Source organism: Erigeron canadensis, chromosome 6 (assembly GCF_010389155.1).
Source record: "Erigeron canadensis isolate Cc75 chromosome 6, C_canadensis_v1, whole genome shotgun sequence".
In the NCBI taxonomy this organism is placed as follows: domain Eukaryota; kingdom Viridiplantae; phylum Streptophyta; class Magnoliopsida; order Asterales; family Asteraceae; genus Erigeron; species Erigeron canadensis.
The window spans coordinates 42613565-42633373 of NC_057766.1; the positions used below are offsets into that span (position 1 = coordinate 42613565).

Genomic DNA, 19809 nt, shown 5'->3' on the forward strand with positions numbered 1-19809 from the left:
CAGTTACACAATCGGACTTTTATTTTATTCAAAAGTCTAAAATTGATATTTAGCTATTCATTGATTCAGAGTATAACACTCATTTTGTTGAATTTAGGTACTTGTCAAAATCTCCAAGAGGAGACTTTGATATCTTTTTGTCAAATACAACTATTTAGCATTTACAAATAAGTTTTATTGAACCTAGCTAGAAGTTTTATTTGAAAGTTAACGAGTTCACAAACCATTTAAAAAAAAAGAAATACTTGTTTACATTTAATTAATTATATTTAAAAAAACTGCGGAATTGGTTTTTCATTTTTTTAATATTTGAAAATACCTACAGAAAAAACTATAAATTTTTTTAATATTGTAAAAATTTCACTCTTATAATTATATAGAGAAATCGTTCACACTTAAATCAAAATTATCCAGATTTAAAAATGTGGAAATTAATTTAGAACATATAATTTTACTTTTTTTCTTGAGTAGAGGAATTTTGAGTTACAAATTAACTTTCATACTTTCAGATATAAATAATTCATATAACTTTAAACACTGATCAATATTATAAAAAAGAAAAAAAAATCCACTAAATTTCAACTTTTTGTATCTTTAATAATTTATGTCTGTCACAATTACAACAACATAAACAAAACTAATATAATTGTATGGTTTCTGTAAAATCGAATATGATCGATCAGGACACGGATGTATTATGGCTAAGGAATCCATTTCCAAGGCTAACACTAATAAACCAAATGATCGACCTTCATATCAGCGTCGACCACTTTAATGGCGACCAATGGTCAGAAAGAAATTCTATAAACACCGGTACTACATGATCAGATCTAACAACAGGACGATTGCTTTGTTCGAGGAATGGTATGATAAAAGAAATAGCTCAGCTGGCAAAAAGGAACAAGATGTTCTCAATGAACTAATGTGGAGAGGAACTTTTAGAAGGCTGGGACTTAAAGTAAGGTTTTGGACACCGTTTATTTCAGTGGATTTTGTCAAGACAGTAGAGATGCTAGTCTTGTTTCTACCGTTCATGCCAATTGTTGCCGGAGTATTAGAGCAAAAGTCGGTGACCTGACCGCGGTGATTCATGACTGGAATAGATTAATGATCCATTACGCAATAAAACGATTGGATTTAGATGGTCGGATCATTTAGGTTGTAAAAGATCATGGAGGTCATGATTTGTTTTCCATTAGTTTCTCGTTACATATGTATTAGCATGTGATTTGAATATTTGATAAATTGAGGTTATGATAATTAAAGGATACCTTAACTTTTTTTTTTTTTTTTTAAAAGTGAGTTTCGATTCAGACGTGTTGGAGACAATTTTAACTAAAGATTTTCTGGACTTCCAACCCTGCTCATGGAAAATTCCTTTGAGATGAGAACCCTAAGACTCGAACTTGAGACTTTGGGTAAACTCACCCCGGACCCACATAGTGAATTTATAAGATACTCCTAGGCACTAGGGTTTAAGCTAGTGGGTGATTTGCGTAAGAAAGTTTCGTAATTAATTAAATCCTTATTATATTTTGTTTTTCTTTTAGGACAAACGTTCTTGTCATCTTAATTTGATGATCATTTTTTATACCAAGTATTAATCATAAGTATCATTTATTTCAAACTTTTTTCTTCTTTGCATATTACAGTAATTCAGAAAATGATATAGACGTCTCTAATATTCGTACGTATAATTTTGCGAAATTCATCATCGTAGTCTTTGGGGGAACCAGGGGACCTCAGGCCACTAATTAAACACTAATTTAATTGTAACTTAACATTACATGCACAGAAGTAATTTAATTGTAACGCAAAATCATCTTGCAAACGCAACGTCGATCAAACAGCCACTACAACATAAATGACTTTAGTGACTAAAGAGAAGAGTCACGAAAAATACAACAAACAGTCACTAAAGCCCAAAGACCTTCTGCTTCTGAAATAAAAAGGTTAAATTAATTAATTACTACATAGCCCGAAGTAATCTTTTTCTTTCATATGTTATATCTATACTATATTATAAAGCAAATAAGGTTTTAATTTTCAACATTCAATTTCAACAATGTACACATGATAATACATAATGTATCATACATCAATGTCTACAACTTTCTCTCTCCTCCATAAATCATTTTATTCCGGCCTCTAATTCTTTCAAAATCTTTATCTCAAAAACCGTACATCAATAAATTATAAAATTATATGGGTGTTCTTAAAATTTCATGCTCTTTCATTAGAGATGTCATTCAATATACTTTCGACGAATTTTAAATCTGAGGTCGAGCACGTACGGCTAAGATATTTGGCTATGACACTCTATGATATATCATCTCCTATGACCTATCATAGGCTATGACCTATGACCATCACTATCTCACCGCCGCAACGCGCGGATACTTGCTCTCGTTGTATATAAATGACTATATAATTAATAGCATATGCAGTAATAATTAATTAACGTATCATATCGATCAATTTGAGTAAAGAATACGGAGTATACATTGTTGACTCGATCGACTCGGGGCTCATGACCGACTTCATGAGTCATTATCGGAGTAGACTATTGGGTCATGATTTGTTTTTCCATTATTTTCTCGTTACACATGTATTAGCATGTGATTTGAATATTGATAAATTGAGGTTATGATAATAAATGGCATCAAATACGGCCATTATCGGAGTAGACTATTGGGGCGTTGTATAGGATGTTAATTACCACCTATTCTATATACATGTTGTGTTATTCTATGAGTTTTGCTAATGTAATCCAACTTATTAATTAACCACATATAAAAGTTTGAAAAGTCTTTGACTACATTTTTGTTAAAATTAAAGTTATGCTTCGGAGTTCGGACTACGTGAAGCGGTGGAGTTGCCAAAATTCAATAGCGCGCATAGACTGTACGTATTCGTTCAAAATATCCTTCTTACAAACATCCTAATCAACACGCTACGTCAATTTTCATCCATCCTTCTCACAACACTTTTACCTACAACAATAATATATTCATCCTTCTTACAAACAACCATATAAACTCCAAAGTAACTTTTATCTTTTACCTTTATCTCTCCTCAGTCTTCTCCATCCTTCTCTACAAACAACCATGGATGGGCATCCTCCATGTCATCACCCACATCAATAGTCTCCCTACAAACACTCCATGTCACCACAAATTTCCTATGAACATCCTTATTGTGGATAGTCTTAGTCTTTCAACGGTGAGATTGTTAACTACTCCGTATTACAGTCACATTAATTCACTATCCACTAACAATACTAGGGGCTTGTTTGTTTTAAGTGACTGAATGGATATACAATGTTTGTATAGATTAAGTCAATATAGTTATTTTTTGGTTTATTAAGTCAAAAACAAACATATTTTATTGACTTAATGGATTAAGACAACTAAAATTAAGTCATGGCTTTTTAATTAAGAGTTTATCAAACACCACCTAGATGACTTTCTATATTAGTTCTCTTTGATTAACGTCTCGTTTGAATGGAATATTTTCACATATACCAGAATAAAAGAACACTACAAATAATATTGCATTTGTTCATATTTTTAGTTTTTAAGTGTAGATTAAATTTCATACACTTTTAGTTCTTCATCTTTTTACACACATAAAAGCGTGGCAAATTTTTTAATTTGTTCACCTTAACTAAAAGTTTGGACAAATACAACATTATTTGTAGTAAAAGTTAAATTATGAAAAGTTATTAAAATACAATATTTTTTATTATTGTTTTATAATATTATACGTGATTGGTTATTATAAAATAAATATTAGTATAAAACATATAAGATAAAATTTTAACTATGGAATCATATCATAACTGATGCTCAAAATTCATAAACTAATGCATGAATATTTTTATAACATATATATACAACGGTTTTCAATTTAGGAAAAATGATTATAGTATTTTGTTTTATTTTTATATTTTTTTTTATTTGCACCAAAACATTATACATTACAATATCAAAAGCAATGCTAACTTTAACAACCAAGAGGCCATCATATCGGATAGGAATTCAGCATATTACAAAACTCACAAGTATATATAAGACGAATACAAAATTTCACAAATATAGTAAACTAGTTAATCAACCCGGGTTTAACCCAAATCTTTAATTAAATTTGTAAAAAACAAATGTAAAAGAATATATGTAATTTTTATTATTGATAAATTATAACTTGATATGAAAATAGTGAATTGGGTAAAACAATAATAAATATACCTATTACATTAATAAAAAGGCATTTCATAATATTATATAAAAGAATTTTAAAATTTCTTTGTTTCAAATAAAAGATTAAAAATTTAAATAAGCATTATGTGCGTTGAAAGCCTAATGCTATACAAAAATGAGAGAAAACTCTTTTTTTTAAAAATATGATATCATAAATGAAATAAAAGCTTTTTTAAAAATTTTGTTTAATACATAATAATATTTTTTAAAATACATCTAAAAAACAATTCTTCTTTATATTATATATATATATAAAGATTGTCGGTCATGAATATCACGTAATACAAACATTTAAAAAAAGATACATGTAATCGTCTTGCCAAGTTGTTTAATCAATCAGGTTAGTATATGTTCGGAAACTAAAAAACGAACATTGAAAACTCCACGCTCATTGTCAAGGCCTCGATCATATATTGTATATACACTAGCTATATACATTTTTTTTTAAAAAAAAAAAACCTGTAACTTTGATACACTAGACTATACACAACAAAAGGCCCATGTTACAATTTCGTTGACAAAAGCTAGCTAGAGACTCCCCTAATCGATCGAGTCATCGGTTCCATGAATTCTGACAGGCTGTATGATCCGACCACCGAAACTGATCATCCGTCGAAATACCGTTCGTGGAGGAATTGGCCTTAAACTTCTTCCAATCATGAAGAACTTTGATGAGATCGGTTTCTTTAGCGTGAATACTTCGGCAACAATTAGCATGAACAGTTGAAACCTCATTAACATCTCTACTATTTTCACAAAATCCACTAAAATAAATCGTGTCTAAAAACTTAACTCGCATTCCTAATCTTTTAAACTCCCCTTTTCGCATAATATCGTATAGGACGTCTTGTTCTTTCTTCCCGACCGAATGGTCTTTCTCTCCGTACCATTGGTCATACAATGCGATGGTTTTGTTGTTTGACCTGATCATGTAGAAGCCCGTGTTGATTGGGTTTTCATCTGACCACTGATCGCCATTAAACCTATCGACACTGATTTGAAGGTCCAAGCTTTCGTCGTTATGGAGCATTTTAAATGGATTTCTTAGCCACAGTATATCCATATCCTACAAAATTTTAAGAACACACTAGCTGAATTAAATGTCTAGTTAATTTCCTGATAATCTAAAAGTAGAGATCGAGTGCATGTATATGATACCGTGAAGATAAAGTTGTATCCATGCTTGAGAACATCTCCAAGAAAGAGTGTTCTTCGCCACATCATCTTTAAGAAATCCTCAGACATGAAAAGCTTCTCCCCGCCGTCGAATTCCACACCTTCTGTTTGTAGCTTATAGCAATGTAGTCCTAGAAAGTTGCACCTATCGTACGCCGTTTGATCAACCGCCACAATCAAAAGGTGTTTCTTAATTTGGCGAGTATCTTCCCCTAGCCAAAACGCGTCTAGGAATATATCGAGCATGGCTTATCCCCTTCGGTGTAGGCTTTATTAGCAACGGCAAGGATCACGGTTTTGTTTTCAGTCGAAGCTCCTGCCAATGCCTCTTCTAACTCATCATGATAAGTCTCTTCATCATTTTTTTTGGGCTGCAAATTAAAATGTTGCCATGAACACATACTCGTTAAACTTATATTAATTTGAAGCATGTAATATAAACTACCTTAATTAATTTATGATTGCGTCATTGTTATTAAAAAATATATTCTATATAGATGATGAAGGATTCGAGTATACTGCTTAGCTTAAGGCTTTGACTTATATAATATAACTTTTGATCAGAGAGACACCATTTTTTTTCAATTTGAAATAAAATAAAAGATCATAAAAAAAAAAAAGAAACCCCAGAAATCGCAATGAAAAGCGTCCGTTGTCTAATGGATAGGAACAGAGGTCTTCTAAACCTTTAGTATAGGTTCAAATCCTATTAGCAGTGGATAACGGAGTCTTGCTAGTTTCTTGTTGGTGTCGCTATATCTACATGACTTTGAATAATTAATACGTTTTTAATTTGTATAAGTGAATCTAGACGTACAAGAAGATATAGATGTGCATAAAAACAATTTGAACCAATGTCATGAAACATATAGGCGATTAGGAGACAAAACTACCAAGCTATTTATATCTTTGATGGCTGACAAAATTGATTATCATGTAAAAATGGCTTGATTATCATGTAAAAATGCCGTGGGATTATACATCAAGAAGAAGCTCACCGCGGTTGATGGTGATGGGGATGGGGACGGGGATGGTGATTGTGGTGGTGATTCTGGTTGAGGTGGTGGTGATTGTGACGGTATTTCTGGTGGTGGTGATCCTGAAGGTGATTCGGGTGGAGGTGGTGGTGATGGTGATTCTGCAGGTGAAGGTGATTCTGGTGGCGATTGGGATGGGGATGGTGATTCTGCATCAGGTAGAGGTAGTAATGGTTTGGAACGATAAAACTTGTGGGTGATGTTGGATATGGACACCGAGCCATCCTTATTGGATCCAAGATAGATAAGAACAAGAGATGCAACCGAAAATATCCACAGCCCAAGAAGAATTCGAGCCTTGGGGTATTGATCTCCTGATATCTCTTCTTCTATGGCTTTCTTCATGGCTTTGCCGGTTTTATTCTTTTGACGTTCCCGGCTCCCGGCTGGAGGTATGGATTGCAATGTGATCTTAGATGGATAGAGTATCATGTTGATGGGGAAAAACACAACTTGAAGAAATTTGATCGATAAAGAAAGTAAACAAATTGAAAGAGGGAATATATATGATACAAGCCATTCAAAAACACACTAACATAACCAACTTTAATTAGTGGCATGTGATGGAGATCGATGAACAAGCGACTTGTGTGTTAAATTATTCATTTATACTTAACCACTATTACAATTAATTAAATAACGAGGCGCGCAACACGATCAGGGCAAAAGTGGTAACCCGACCAGGCAGCATTTGCGGCGACGTCGCCGCTAATGCTGCGGGGCCCCATCTGGCGCGTGGCAAAGACTTTTGACCGTTGACGAGACCATTTACTAAGCATTAGCAGCGACGTCGTCGCTAATGCCCTGGTCGGATTACTATTTTTCTGGTCGTGTTACCCTGTGCCTTAAATAATTAAGATTGTTACATTACAACTTACAACACCGAGGAAAAGCCTAACCTTATACTTAACAAAACGTTGGTGTGATTTGAGATAAGGCTATGTGAACCATAAGGTCATCCCTGTTTGAAACCGGTTTTGATCAAAAGTATGCTGGTTTCTTTCCGGGTTTCTGTTGCTTTTTTTTTCCCCAAAAACCGATCCAGAACTAATCTCAACAACCGAAAACCAAACCTGTTCCAAATTGTTGGTTTTTCTTAAAACCCGAATCGGCTTGGTCAAAACAACAACCAAAAATCAAACCTGTTCCAAATTGTTGGTTTTTCTTAAAACCAGAATCGGCTTGCTCAAACCCGATTTTGACCGGATTCGGTTTTCAGTATCTTTCGACCGAGTATAAAAAATCCGGGGTTTTTTCGGGCCACCTCTACTCTAGTATACCGTAAGTCATTGATCCGTAAATCCCAAACTTGATCCAAACAGATATTAGTTGAGCTTAACTTGATCATATGGGCTTTCTTATAAGGTTTGTCTTGTGGTCCATCTCTTTGTCAGGCATCACCTAGATGGCTAGATGACTAGATCTGCTGGTGAACCGTGAGCCCAACTTGGTTTTAAAAGCTAACGAGATGGAAATTGTTGTCATTCTACAATCTCAATTCTTTTTATATGAAAGTCTGTACAAAAATGAAATAAATGATAATTAGATAATGATTACAAAGAACCCTTATTTTGAGAACTCATTTTTTATAAGAACCGTAAGAACTCCTAAATTTCATATTGGATCACATTTTTTTTTCATTCATATGTGAAACGTTATAAAAATATATGTTGCAGAAGAAAAAAAATTTCAAAACCTTATATATAGTTATTTGTCACATGTAAACAAAAAAACGTTAACTAATTCATTCACAAGTTCACAAAAAACTACTTAGAAGGTTTCTTAAAAAGTTTCTTCTATAACATATTTTTATATTATTTCACATGTGAATGAATAAAAAAAATTTTTGAACAAATATATAATTAAATAGTACTCATGGTTCTTAGAAAAAAATAGTTCTCAAAATAAGAAAACTCGTCAATGGGTTGGTGGCCTATTGGTAAGGTCTTTGACCTTGGGGAAAGCTACCAGGGTTTGAATCTCACTTCCTACATTTGTAGGAGTGAATTATTATAGAGGGTTTCGAAAGTCTTGGGTTTCATCACAGACATACGTAGTTCGTGCATCGCATACTACCCAATTAGATGTCACTGTAGTGTCTCGAATACTAACTAATAATTACTAACTACTAACTCGCTGTTAAAAAAAAACTCAATTAATAAAACATAGTTAGGGGAAAAAGTTTTGAAGTTATATTGGGTAAACTTATAACCATAACTTCTACCCTAATTAAATTTGATACGAGTATTATGCTGGTTCAAACTCTCATTTTCATGAAAAGAATATGAAATGAAACAAGGTAACTTTTGTTTTGAGAAAAAAGTGAAAAGCACTAATTTTAGCATATAATATTATCATAGGTCTAACAAACCAATTAATTATAGGGCTAATGTTACCATGTGACCACGTGGAACCACAAGATGAAAACTACAATGTTACAGGTTTAATTCTTGTCAAAAACAAGTTGGAAAAAAAATATGTAGTGTTTTCACCGGATATGAGTATGTAGTGTGCGCTTTGGGTACCAAATTGATACATAAACCAGAGAGTTACACAATTTTTTTTCCAGATCTAACAATGTTTTTTTGGTTGGGTTTCTTATTTTATTGTCTATTGTCAAAAGAAATTGACCACCTATTTTTTAAAAATTTTGGTTACATTAAATTATCAGCTTGCTTTTTAGTAGTTAAACTCATCTCCATTACTTCAGATTAATGCTAAAATATAATCTTTGAAGAACACATTGTATAAACAAGAGTTGGTAGCATGTGTTTTGCTGCAAAAACCAGTTTTGGGTTTTTAATGAAAAGAAAAATATAGCGCCCAGAATATAAAATTTGATGATGATTACATGAAAAAAAAATAAAAATAAAAAAAATGAACAGAGTGTCCAGATTACATGTTTATTAACCATAGGAGGCAAAAGTAAATACTAATTAAAGGTAGTGGGCCAAATCAAGGGTCCAAATTGCAAAGGCCCAATTATTTTAAAGTAAACAAAGTTCAAATTTTTAAAAACCCAACTAAAGTCATGAAAGAACATGATTAGTCAAAAAAAATGCTAATAGGAAAACACCATAATCATTTCTATAAGAATGATTATGCCCGACACTTTTTTGAGTTTCAACATAATCATTCTTATAGAAATAATAATGACTAATTTGTTAGGCGTAAATATATGCCTAAAAAATGACATATCAATTGTTAATGTTAATAGGAAGGAAAAAAAAAAAAAAGTAAAGTTCGTATGTCAGAATCATACTTTTAGGCATATGTTTAGAGCTTTAAATCTACTATTAGTCACATAAATCATTAACTCTAAATAGAAGATAATGGAAACTTATCGATTTTTTTATGCATACAAGATCGGAAAATCAATAGTTAACCTGCTATTTGAATTAAGGAAAATGATAAATCCTCCTAACCAGATAGCCTAAAAATCCTCCCAACACTTTACAAAAGTGACATGTGGTATCCACTAATTCTCTTTCCTAATTTTGTCCTCTGGTTTTTCCATATGTTATCATCCAATAGTTAAAGAGGATTTTTAGGCTATTTAGTTTGAATGATTAATCACTTCCCTTGAATTAAATATATATAAACACAAAAGGTGGACAAATTGAAAAGTACATGACAAAAGCCTCCCATAATATCAAGGGATAAGCTTTTTTTTCCCCCTTTTATACCAAGTTATGGGTTGCAACACATGTTTCTTTATAGTGTCCGATTCTTTATTAAGCATATTCAAATAGCATACATGACCTTGTTCTAAGAATAATAAATAAAAAAGTTTCAAAAAGAAGCTACAACAAAAATGACTACTATTAGCATCAATGCTGCAATGCACAGAGCTTGCAGCTCTCCTCACATAGCAACCAAAGAACCATCTCAGCTAGGAACAACGCGGTCTTTAGGAACCAAACAGGCCTCTACAATAGTATCTCTGAATGTTGAAGGGCAAAGCAGTCTAAACAAACCTCAAGAACAAAACCACGACAATATTGGAGTCGAGACGGGTGATGAAACAGAAATTTCCGGGGTCAAATTCACTGATGACCGATGGAAACATGGGACTTGGGATCTGAACTTGTTTGTAAAATCTGGAAGAATGGATTGGGATGCTTTGATTGTTGCTGGTGAATAACTTGAACCATTGTACTTTGCTTTTCATTGATGACAGGACACCAATTTTTTTAACTTATGGAAAATGAACATTACACCAATTTTTTTAACTTATGGAAAATGAACATTGTTGTGGAGCACTAAAGTTATATGATGTGGACCATTTTGGTTTTGCAGAAGCAAGAAGGCGAAAGTTTCTTGAATTGTATCCAGAAGGAGCAACAAATGAAGATCCTGTTCTGTTCAGAAGTTCGATTATACCTTGGTGGGCTTGGATTACACATTCTCACCTTCCCGAGGCTGAGTTACTCAATGGTTAGTGCTTAGTATATATTTTTTTTCATATTCGTTACATCTACCCAGTGTATACGTATCACATTGTTTACACCTATACAGAAGAATCACCGTTTCTAGTTTCATCAGTGTATTTGACTTATTTAACCTGGTGTAGGTCGTGCGGCAATGATTGGGTTCTTTATGGCCTACGTTGTGGATGGTTTGACTGGGCTCGGCGTAGTGGGGCAAAGTGGTAGCTTCATATGCAAGATTGGTTTGTTCATGACAGTCCTTGGTGTAGTCTTTTTTAGGCAAACCAAGTCTCTAGAGGATCTCAAGAATTTAGCAGATGAAGCTACATTTTATGATAAACAGTGGCAAGCATCATGGAAAAATGCCTCCGGGAAAAAGCAAAACTAATGTATATACCATCGCTCAATAAAACTGCTTATGTGCAACCCTAAACTTGTATTGCTTGTATGCACTCAGTTCGCTATCTGGACCATTATACGAACGTACCATGAAAACATTTGTGCTTCTAAAATCTTGCTTGATTGGTAGATGCCAAATCTTCGGATATTGTTATGAAATATGAATGGGAATACATACATATAATGCCTATCTGGAGTTTTTAACTCTCCTCCTTTTCACCTTCCTATATAATTGTGCTTACTGTAGTGAACTAGTGATTAAGAAACCAATAAAGGGCGGTCTCTTATTTTCTCCCCTCTCCCATGCTAGACTTGCTAGAGGTTCAAACTCGAACCTCATAGTGAGGGAATCAGGAGCACCCCATCTGATCGGGCGGGAACCGAAAAAACCCGTAAAACCTTTCTTGTTACTCTAAGATTAAACACAAGGCCCAAATCCGTCATTGCCCTCTAAACATTATAAATTGCTTTATATTTGCAATTTTCCAAAATATTAATGCAATTATTCAAAATAGTAATACAATTATTAACGCGTTGTATGGTAGGCTGACAATAGCTTTATAGTTTATACTCTATTTTGGGACCAGGTATGGGGCAACATGACTAACATACCAAAAACAGACAAATATAGAATATGAATATGGATATGAATAATCTGTTATAGGTCAGGTCCAAACAAAATCATCAAGTCAGGAAACCACCCAGCCAAAGGTATACATTTTCTCCACTTCCTGGTTTTACTACGATAAAAGAAAACAGACAAGAATTAATTTATTTTTAAAAAAAAAACAAGCTGTTGGTTTAATATACGTGCACAGACAGAATGGGAAGGCAAGGCAACTTGGTGTAATTTCCCAATTATATTTTGGTACAAAAAAGGCAAAATCACTAAAACCTAAAAAGAGTAGTATATATCCTTGAGAAATTCCATGTCAGCTTAGCGCACTATGCACAGAAATGAGAAGGCAGGGCAACTTGGTTCCCTCGCTTTGTTGACCTTTGACATTGTTGACTTTTTACTACTATAATCAAAGCTGGTGTGCCAGTCTGAGTCCTAGAAAATCTACAATAAGAAAGATCCTTTTTTTTTATATCAGAGTACACATTCTTGATTATCAAACAATGAGTTCCCACACATCTTGTTGCTCATACCTTTGGGTTCTCGCAATCTTTACATTGTTTCATTGTTCTTTGTCTGTTGAAAACAGCAGCAATATTCAATGTAACAGGTAAGAGAAAAATGTGCTTTTGGAGTTCAAGAATAGCCTCGTTGATGGTGCAAACCGGCTCGTATCATGGAACAGTAGCAACGAAGATTGCTGCAAATGGTACGGGATCACCTGCAACAATCAAACCGGTCATGTCAGCAAGATTAGCCTTCGCGGGCCAGATGACCCAGCCGACTTAGAATCCCAAGAAGCATCTATACAAAGATTTGGAGGGAAAATCAACCCTTCTTTGCGTAATTTAACTTCACTCGAGTACTTAGACTTGAGCTGCAATGACTTTGGAGGCAACCCGATTCCTACGTACATTGGGTCACTCCAGAACTTGAAATATCTGAATCTTTCCGAGTCAAGATTCTCAGGGGAAATACCAAGTCAACTAGGGAATCTTTCCGCATTACAGGTTCTCAGCGTCGGGAATCGTTATAGTGCTGATCAATATGTGCAACAGGTGAAGAGTTTGCAGTGGCTGTCGGGTCTTTCTTTGTTGCGCCACCTTGACATGAGCGGGGCTCAACTCGGTGAAGTGTTTGATTGGGTACAGGTGACACAAAACTTGCTCCCTTCTTCCCTTGTCGAATTGTATTTGGCGTATTGTGGACTTCCTCCAATCACAACTAGTTTAACTATGGTTAATCTTAGTTCACTTGAGATTCTTGATCTTTCCTATAATAATTTCAGTACTAACTCAATACCGGGTTGGATTACTAGCTTACAGAGCCTTGTTTCCTTAAACCTTGCTTTCTGTGAATTCAATGGTCCAGTTCCTGCTGGTCTTATGGACATGATTTCCCTTACCACCCTTGATTTGTCAAATAATCAACTCACAGGTATTCAAACTCGGCGTAATTTGTCTACAGTAAACATCTGTAGCTTGGAAGAAATCAATCTTTCCTGGAACAAATTTAATGGAAAAAGTCTGTTAGACGTCCTACCAAATTTGTTCGAATGTGAATCATCTAAACTCGAGTCTTTAAGGTTTATATCAAGTGGGCTTTCTGGTAATCTACCATCCCAACTTGGTAATCTGAAGAATTTGGTTCACATTGATCTTTATGGCAATTCTATATCTGGGCTAATCCCAGATTCTTTGGGGAATTTATCATCCTTACAAACTCTAGAACTCGGGGATAATTTACATTCGGGCCCAATCCCGGACTCGATGGGACGGTTATCATCTTTGCTATCAATGCATCTTCCTTTCAATTCAATATCTGGCCCACTCCCCGATTCTTTAGGAGAATTATCGTCTTTGGGGGACTTGGATCTTTCGTATAATGAAATCAATGGAACTCTTCCTCACAGTGTTGGTCGACTTACAAATCTAACGAGCCTAAACATTGAGCACAATTTGTTAACAGGTATCGTGACCGAAGATCATTTTGGTAATCTCACGAATCTAATCATTTTGCGAGCAGATGCAAACCTGTTAAGACTCGAGTTATCGTCTAAGAACTGGGAACCACCTTTCAAACTCCAAATATTGAGCATAAATTCATGGAGTTTAGGTCCATCGTTCCCTTCTTGGCTTCAAAACCAGACCAATCTATCTATCTTGTATCTGGCCAGTAGCGGAATTTCAGATAACATTCCAAGTTGGTTCTGGACAACATTTTCGGGTTTGAAGTATCTGAATATCTCAGATAATAACTTATCCAATGTGTCAACTGACAATTTCTTTTGTCCTAAAACAGATGCAGAACGGAAACAGATTATATATATGAATCTGGGGAATACTAATCTTTCAGGTATTGTTCCTGATTGCTGGACATCCTGGGAATTCTTAAATAACTTGAACCTCCAAAATAATAATCTCACTGGTGCAATCCCAAAATCTTTGGCTAATCTATCCTCTCTAGAATCATTAAACATGCGCAACAACAAGCTCTCGCAAGAATTACCCCTGGATCTAATGAATTCAAAGAGCTTAAAGATCATTGACCTTGCTGAAAATGAACTCACTGGAAGCATACCAATATCAACGGGCAGAGAAGCTACGGTTTTAAAGCTTCTCAACCTTCGTTCCAACAAACTAATCGGCGAAATCCCAAATGAAATCTGTAAACTAGATTCTATTCAAATACTAGACCTTGCAGACAACAGTCTTTCGGGAAAGATACCAAACTGCTTCAACAATTTTAGTGTCATGACAGGAAAAGTGAACCCAAGCCAGGAAGTCGACTTAGACGGGGAAGAATTTAGGGGCAGTGCTTGGTTGGTATTGAAAGGAAGGATGAACGGATATAGCAGCATTCTCGGTCTAGTCACAATCTTGGATCTTTCAGGGAATGATTTATCAGGGTCTATCCCAAGTGAGATCACGCAGTTGGTAGAGTTACATTATATAAATTTTTCAAGTAACACATTAACAGGAAGAATCCCGGATAAGATTGATGACATGAAGCTGTTAGAATCTCTAGACTTGTCAAAGAACCGGTTGAATGGAAGCATTCCTTCAAGCCTGTCAAGATTAAGTTTCTTGAACTGGTTAAACTTGTCATACAACAATTTGACAGGAAGAATTCCATCAAGCACTCAACTTCAAAGCTTAGGTGAATCTAGTTTTATCGGAAATCAGCTGTGTGGAGTTCCGGTTCAAGTAAGGTGTGAAAGGCAGGGTGGTGAAGCGACGGGGGATGCCGGTGAAAGACAAGCTAGTAATGGGTCGGGCGGGCCAGATTGGGGACTAATTACAAGCATACTGGCTGGGTTTGTGGTAGGATTTTGGGTTGTTGTGGGTCCGTTAATCGCAAGCAAGCTATGGAGAACTAAATTTTATGATATTATCTATGATGTAATACCCAGGGTTAAACTATTCGATTCAAGGAATAGATCTACAGAAAGCAGCTTCTGATACAGATTGACTGCAAAATATACTCGGAAACAGTGTACCCATGACCGTATCCAAACCCGTTACCTGGCACCCTTAAAATGTTTCCACCTTGTAAGGTTCGAACTTGAAAGCTATTTTGAAACCATTATAACTTTATAAGGCCTGAGCACTGGAGCTTATCCAAGTCACTGATATGAAATACTTTTATCTACTTTCATAATACAAATAGTTTTTCATTTGAGATGCCTCTAATAATTCCATGTTTCTTCACTTTTTTTTTAACTTCCAAGGCTTCAGTATCGTGTAGAAATGTTATTTGCACCTTGTTAGCTACATACAAGTATACAACAAGCTCAACCTATTTCAGAAATCAAGTGCGATTTCACTATTGGAAATAACATATTCCATTATTTGTAAGAGCCAACTAAGAACCGCTTCCAATTAGTCCACCCTAAAAGAGTTCATCGATAATGGTGGAAGAAGAATAGACTATTGTACAAAATTAATTCATGCAACAATGTATGAAAAGAGTAGTCAGCAAGTTGTACATTACAAACTGAACAATAATGATTGATCTGCCGTATGGTGGAAGGTAAATAAAGTTGTGGAAAAAGGATTGCATTTCTATATTACAAACACAATGTGAAGTTCAATCTACAAATTTTATTAATCAAAGGGGTCAATGCGAGGATCATGTTCACTCGCCATAGCCATTCCTGTACAAAGACAAGTTGGGCACATAACCTGCAAGCAAGATTATGTTGAAATATGAATAAAAACCATTATCTTAAAGGGTCTAAAAAGATGTTTACATTTCCAATTAATTAAAATTTTTGTGAACCACCATAGAGCATTCATTGGTAAAAAAATTAGAAACACTTACTTTTCCTGCACCCGAACAGTTGGAACATCTTTGAGTTTTAGGTGGTGATAAAGGTTGGTTTCCACCATTAGCAGATGCAACCGGGTCAATAAGAACGATAGCCCCTGTGCTAGCACATCGGGCACAAGCTAGATAGCCTGCATCAGATAACATAATCAGTAACTTCAACTTTTATTTTTGCAATTTCCAATATTATAACTAGAAAGCTAATCAAAGTGATTACGTCAAAGCATGTTACCTGTTCCTAGACAATACTTGCACCTTTTATGCTCCTGCTGTTTTACATTGTTTATTTCAACTACCATCAATGCTGAAATCACTCCCACTGCTCCTCCAGAGAAGGATGCCACGATGGGATCAACCTCACTAAATTGGTGCATCAATAGAAAATCTCATTAAGCCAAAGCAGAAGCAACCAATGCAGCTTTACTAATCACATACTTTGATTAATTGGCTAATTAAGATTAGCATGTTAGTAGAATGTCAAATTGTCAATATTTGTCACTTCACATTCAACTCTTTAACCATACGCAATGAAGAATGGTTTTTTCCTACTTAATATGTTCTTCTTAAAATAGAAAGAATTGATAACCGTGTAGTATGACTACACAAAAAATTAACCAAGACTTAACTCAGTCTGGAGGGAATCTAAAAAAAGAACGAGATATTTTTTAAAAGTTCAACTGATGTGAATCAGGTGAATAGATTTTAGCACTCTCAGTAGCGCAGCAAAGCAGATACACAAGAACAATCGTCGTACAGAATAAATCAATTACCACTGCGTTCCAATTCTCATTTTCTGTTTTGGAATGTTAACGAAAATAAGATGTATACCTTAGCTGCATTGGAAGATGCATGCTAGTAATAAAATCAGCATATGATGTCCCTCCTATTCCCAACTTTAGCTCCAACTGCAATGAAGATTCATAGATGATTAAGTAAGAAGCTACATAAACTACGTACTCTTTTAAAAATATAAGTACATTGGGCTCAAGTCATCATTCCACCTAAGAATCTGCTACTATAGCGCAAAGATATATTGTTTTTAGTGGTGAAAGTTCTCTGCAATAAGCTCATTTAATAAGGGCATGGGTTGCAACTACCATTCATCTCACAACATGGAGTCATATGATTTGTTCTATTTTTTTGTAGTGTAGATACAAAAGAACTTACAGTAGGTGCAAGAAGACCTCCAAAAATGATAATTCCAGATATAAGAGAAAAACAGGTGGCATAGTATTGTTTAAGATTTGTTGATGACTGCAATAAACAAAGTTAAATCGGTCACAACTATGAAAACAAAAAAGAAGCCAATAACAGAGTTCGCTAGCATAAGAATATAACATAATGCTGCCGCTACTGTCAAAAGTCAGTTAATGTTTGCCAGGCATATTAATTAGGGACATTAAATAGAGTTACATATATACCAGAGGAGGTAAGAATGGGATGAAGGAAGGAAAAGCGGGAAGTTCACTGTCTTGTTCGTTCTCTGCGATTCCAAGCTCCGCACTTTTTATTCTCTGTTGTATCCTTAGCCGACGAACCTGATAAAAAAGTATAACATTACTACATAACAATTGCAAGACTGTTACTTTATAACATTACTAATATAACAATTGCAAGATTGTTAATTTATAACATTACTATATAAAAACTGCAAGATTGTTGATTTACAATGAGGGCTTCAATTTTTAATTTATAAACAAACTAAGACTTAAATTCCAACAGCTTTGTAATCAATAACCCAGACTAATGTGATACAATATGAAATTTATAACCATATTTTCAAATTTTTTTATTTTTCAAATCAATATATATATATATATATATATATATATATATATATATTTGGTATTTGAAATTATATGATATAAAAATGTAACCAAAAAATAAGTCACCTCTTCCATATGCAAAAAGATTTTGTTGCGACGACTACGAATATTATCTTGGATTTCTTGCATTTCCATCTTATCAAAGTCCTGTACTGTTTCTGGTCCTTCAATTATACAAAACCTGAACCAATTAAATAAGAATTAACTCAAACCAATGGATATAAATCAAAAAATTAAAACAAAATAAGTCATCAATTACACAAATCAACAAATTAAAAGTGTCGGAAATGTGAAAAATTACCCAGCGGCAGTTTTATCGGCTAAGTCAGCAGCAGCATCAGCTGCACCGGAAAATATAGAAGAAGACGAAGAAGCATCTGGATCAGATGCTGAAGATGCTGATGCTGATGACATGGACCGCCATCTAACCGTTGATTTCACGTTTCTCAATATATAACTGGATTCATGGTGAGTGTTAAGAAACGACGTCGTTAGGGGAGGGTAGGAAACATTCAGTATTCGAGCTGAACATACCATATCTCCTCTGACTCACTGACGGATTAGTCCAGCCTTCCTTCTTCTTCTTCTTCAGGTCTCAATTATTAAATTATAAATAACTGTAAGTATATATGTATATATATATATTGTGTGTATGAAATATTGTTACTAGTGAATATTGGGAGGTAAAAGACAAGAGAGAATCGTTGAGGGTGGAACAACTTATGCGAGTATAGGCATACCACCGGATCTTTTTTTTCTTTTTTATTTCTTTCCTATTTACAACGTGAAAGAAACTGACTCGTTGTTGTTGTTAAGAGTGCAACCGAGTCGAGTTTTTAACTGATCAAGAGCCCGAACCCCAACCCGAACCCAAATCTAAAGTCGAGCCTGAACCCGAGCCTACGTGGTGGTGGTTGTTGACTTCTTGTTATTGACACGTGTGTGGGCATTATTTTTCTTTTCTTATTATGGATTTCTTTGGTTTAATTGCATAAGTTGCCTTATATCTTGTAGAAGAGTTACAAACGGTACCTTGAATTATTGGACTCCAAAATTTCCGCCTTCGGTTCGTCTTTAAGCATTGTGGCACAATATCAGAAATTTTTTGTCTATGAGTTATAAAAAATAACATTTTTATATCTTTGCTCAATCAAGACCTTACTAGATTATTGTGAATCAAACAAAAATCTATTCAATGGAGTTTCAATATTGTTACATACTCGTGATATAATAGATTATACACGAATGTTTAGATAATGTAAATTGATACTTGATAAATTAATAGTTCGATAATATTATTACTCGATAACATTAATAGTTTGTCCAGTTCCAAATTAAAAGAAGTATTGTAAATTAATATTCGATAAATTAGTAACTCATTAAATTAATAAAATATTTTAGTCCAACAATAATAACTTATAGAGATTTGACTGTAATAATTAAACTATCCAGGTGTTCAATTTATGTAATGAACTCATTATTTTATGCGCTTGATGTTACCAAGTTCTGCCAAGTAGGTGTCATGTAGTAGTCGAAGTATTGCATCAAATAGATAGAATAATGAGTTTATTACACATAACTAGCATTTAACCGCGCAATGCGGTGGTGGTATCGATGGTGTGGTGGTGGTGGCGATGTGGTGGTAGCGGCAGTGTGATGTTATAAATTGTTTTATTTTATCTGGATATGTTTAAATTAATAGATAAAAAAGAATTAATTCATTCATTCATTAAG

The 19809-nt window shown here is 34.4% G+C and overlaps 4 protein-coding genes and 1 pseudogene across 4 annotated transcripts; 3 read left to right on the plus strand and 2 right to left on the minus strand.

The window, feature by feature from the left end:
• The first annotated feature begins 650 nt into the window (after nucleotides 1–650).
• On the plus strand, nucleotides 651–1184 carry LOC122604949 (annotated as a pseudogene).
• Nucleotides 1185–4812: 3628 nt separating this feature from the next.
• On the minus strand, nucleotides 4813–5681 carry LOC122604950 (uncharacterized protein At1g28695-like). Its single transcript, XM_043777806.1, has 2 exons — nucleotides 5418–5681; nucleotides 4813–5325 (listed from the first exon to the last, which is right to left on the minus strand). The coding sequence occupies exons 1-2, from the start codon at nucleotides 5679–5681 to the stop codon at nucleotides 4813–4815; spliced, it is 777 nt and encodes a 258-aa protein (XP_043633741.1).
• A 4535-nt stretch (nucleotides 5682–10216) lies between these two features.
• LOC122606137 (light-harvesting complex-like protein 3 isotype 1, chloroplastic) lies at nucleotides 10217–11503 on the plus strand. Its single transcript, XM_043779098.1, has 3 exons — nucleotides 10217–10608; nucleotides 10772–10909; nucleotides 11046–11503. Exons 1-3 carry the CDS (start codon nucleotides 10287–10289, stop codon nucleotides 11288–11290), a joined length of 705 nt encoding a protein of 234 aa, XP_043635033.1. The 5' UTR covers nucleotides 10217–10286; the 3' UTR covers nucleotides 11291–11503.
• A 920-nt stretch (nucleotides 11504–12423) lies between these two features.
• LOC122604951 (receptor-like protein EIX2) lies at nucleotides 12424–15381 on the plus strand. Its single transcript, XM_043777807.1, has 2 exons — nucleotides 12424–12530; nucleotides 12606–15381. Exons 1-2 carry the CDS (start codon nucleotides 12424–12426, stop codon nucleotides 15379–15381), a joined length of 2883 nt encoding a protein of 960 aa, XP_043633742.1.
• A 471-nt stretch (nucleotides 15382–15852) lies between these two features.
• LOC122603145 (protein ORANGE, chloroplastic) lies at nucleotides 15853–18875 on the minus strand. The gene is made up of 8 exons (XM_043775771.1): nucleotides 18377–18875; nucleotides 18142–18256; nucleotides 17671–17787; nucleotides 17417–17503; nucleotides 17078–17154; nucleotides 16482–16609; nucleotides 16244–16380; nucleotides 15853–16104 (listed from the first exon to the last, which is right to left on the minus strand). Exons 1-8 carry the CDS (start codon nucleotides 18610–18612, stop codon nucleotides 16027–16029), a joined length of 975 nt encoding a protein of 324 aa, XP_043631706.1. The 5' UTR covers nucleotides 18613–18875; the 3' UTR covers nucleotides 15853–16026.
• Between the last annotated feature and the right edge of the window lie 934 nt (nucleotides 18876–19809).

Bases quoted from the DNA above. Each gene is read 5' to 3' on its own strand.
- LOC122604950 (XM_043777806.1), bottom strand. From the start codon at position 5,681: ATGCTCGATATATTCCTAGACGCGTTTTGGCTAGGGGAAGATACTCGC. The intron at 5,326-5,417 runs GTATCATATACA...AAAATTTTGTAG, and splicing joins GATACAACTTTATCTTCACG to GATATGGATATACTGTGGCT.
- LOC122606137 (XM_043779098.1), top strand. From the start codon at position 10,287: ATGACTACTATTAGCATCAATGCTGCAATGCACAGAGCTTGCAGCTCT. The intron at 10,609-10,771 runs GTGAATAACTTG...TTGGTTTTGCAG, and splicing joins GGATGCTTTGATTGTTGCTG to AAGCAAGAAGGCGAAAGTTT. The intron at 10,910-11,045 runs GTTAGTGCTTAG...AACCTGGTGTAG, and splicing joins CGAGGCTGAGTTACTCAATG to GTCGTGCGGCAATGATTGGG.
- LOC122604951 (XM_043777807.1), top strand. From the start codon at position 12,424: ATGAGTTCCCACACATCTTGTTGCTCATACCTTTGGGTTCTCGCAATC. The intron at 12,531-12,605 runs GTAAGAGAAAAA...ATCATGGAACAG, and splicing joins AGCAATATTCAATGTAACAG to TAGCAACGAAGATTGCTGCA.
- LOC122603145 (XM_043775771.1), bottom strand. From the start codon at position 18,612: ATGGTATGTTCAGCTCGAATACTGAATGTTTCCTACCCTCCCCTAACG. The intron at 17,788-18,141 runs GTGACTTATTTT...CTTTTTTATCAG, and splicing joins TCTTTTTGCATATGGAAGAG to GTTCGTCGGCTAAGGATACA. The intron at 16,105-16,243 runs GTAAGTGTTTCT...TCTTGCTTGCAG, and splicing joins ACTGTTCGGGTGCAGGAAAA to GTTATGTGCCCAACTTGTCT.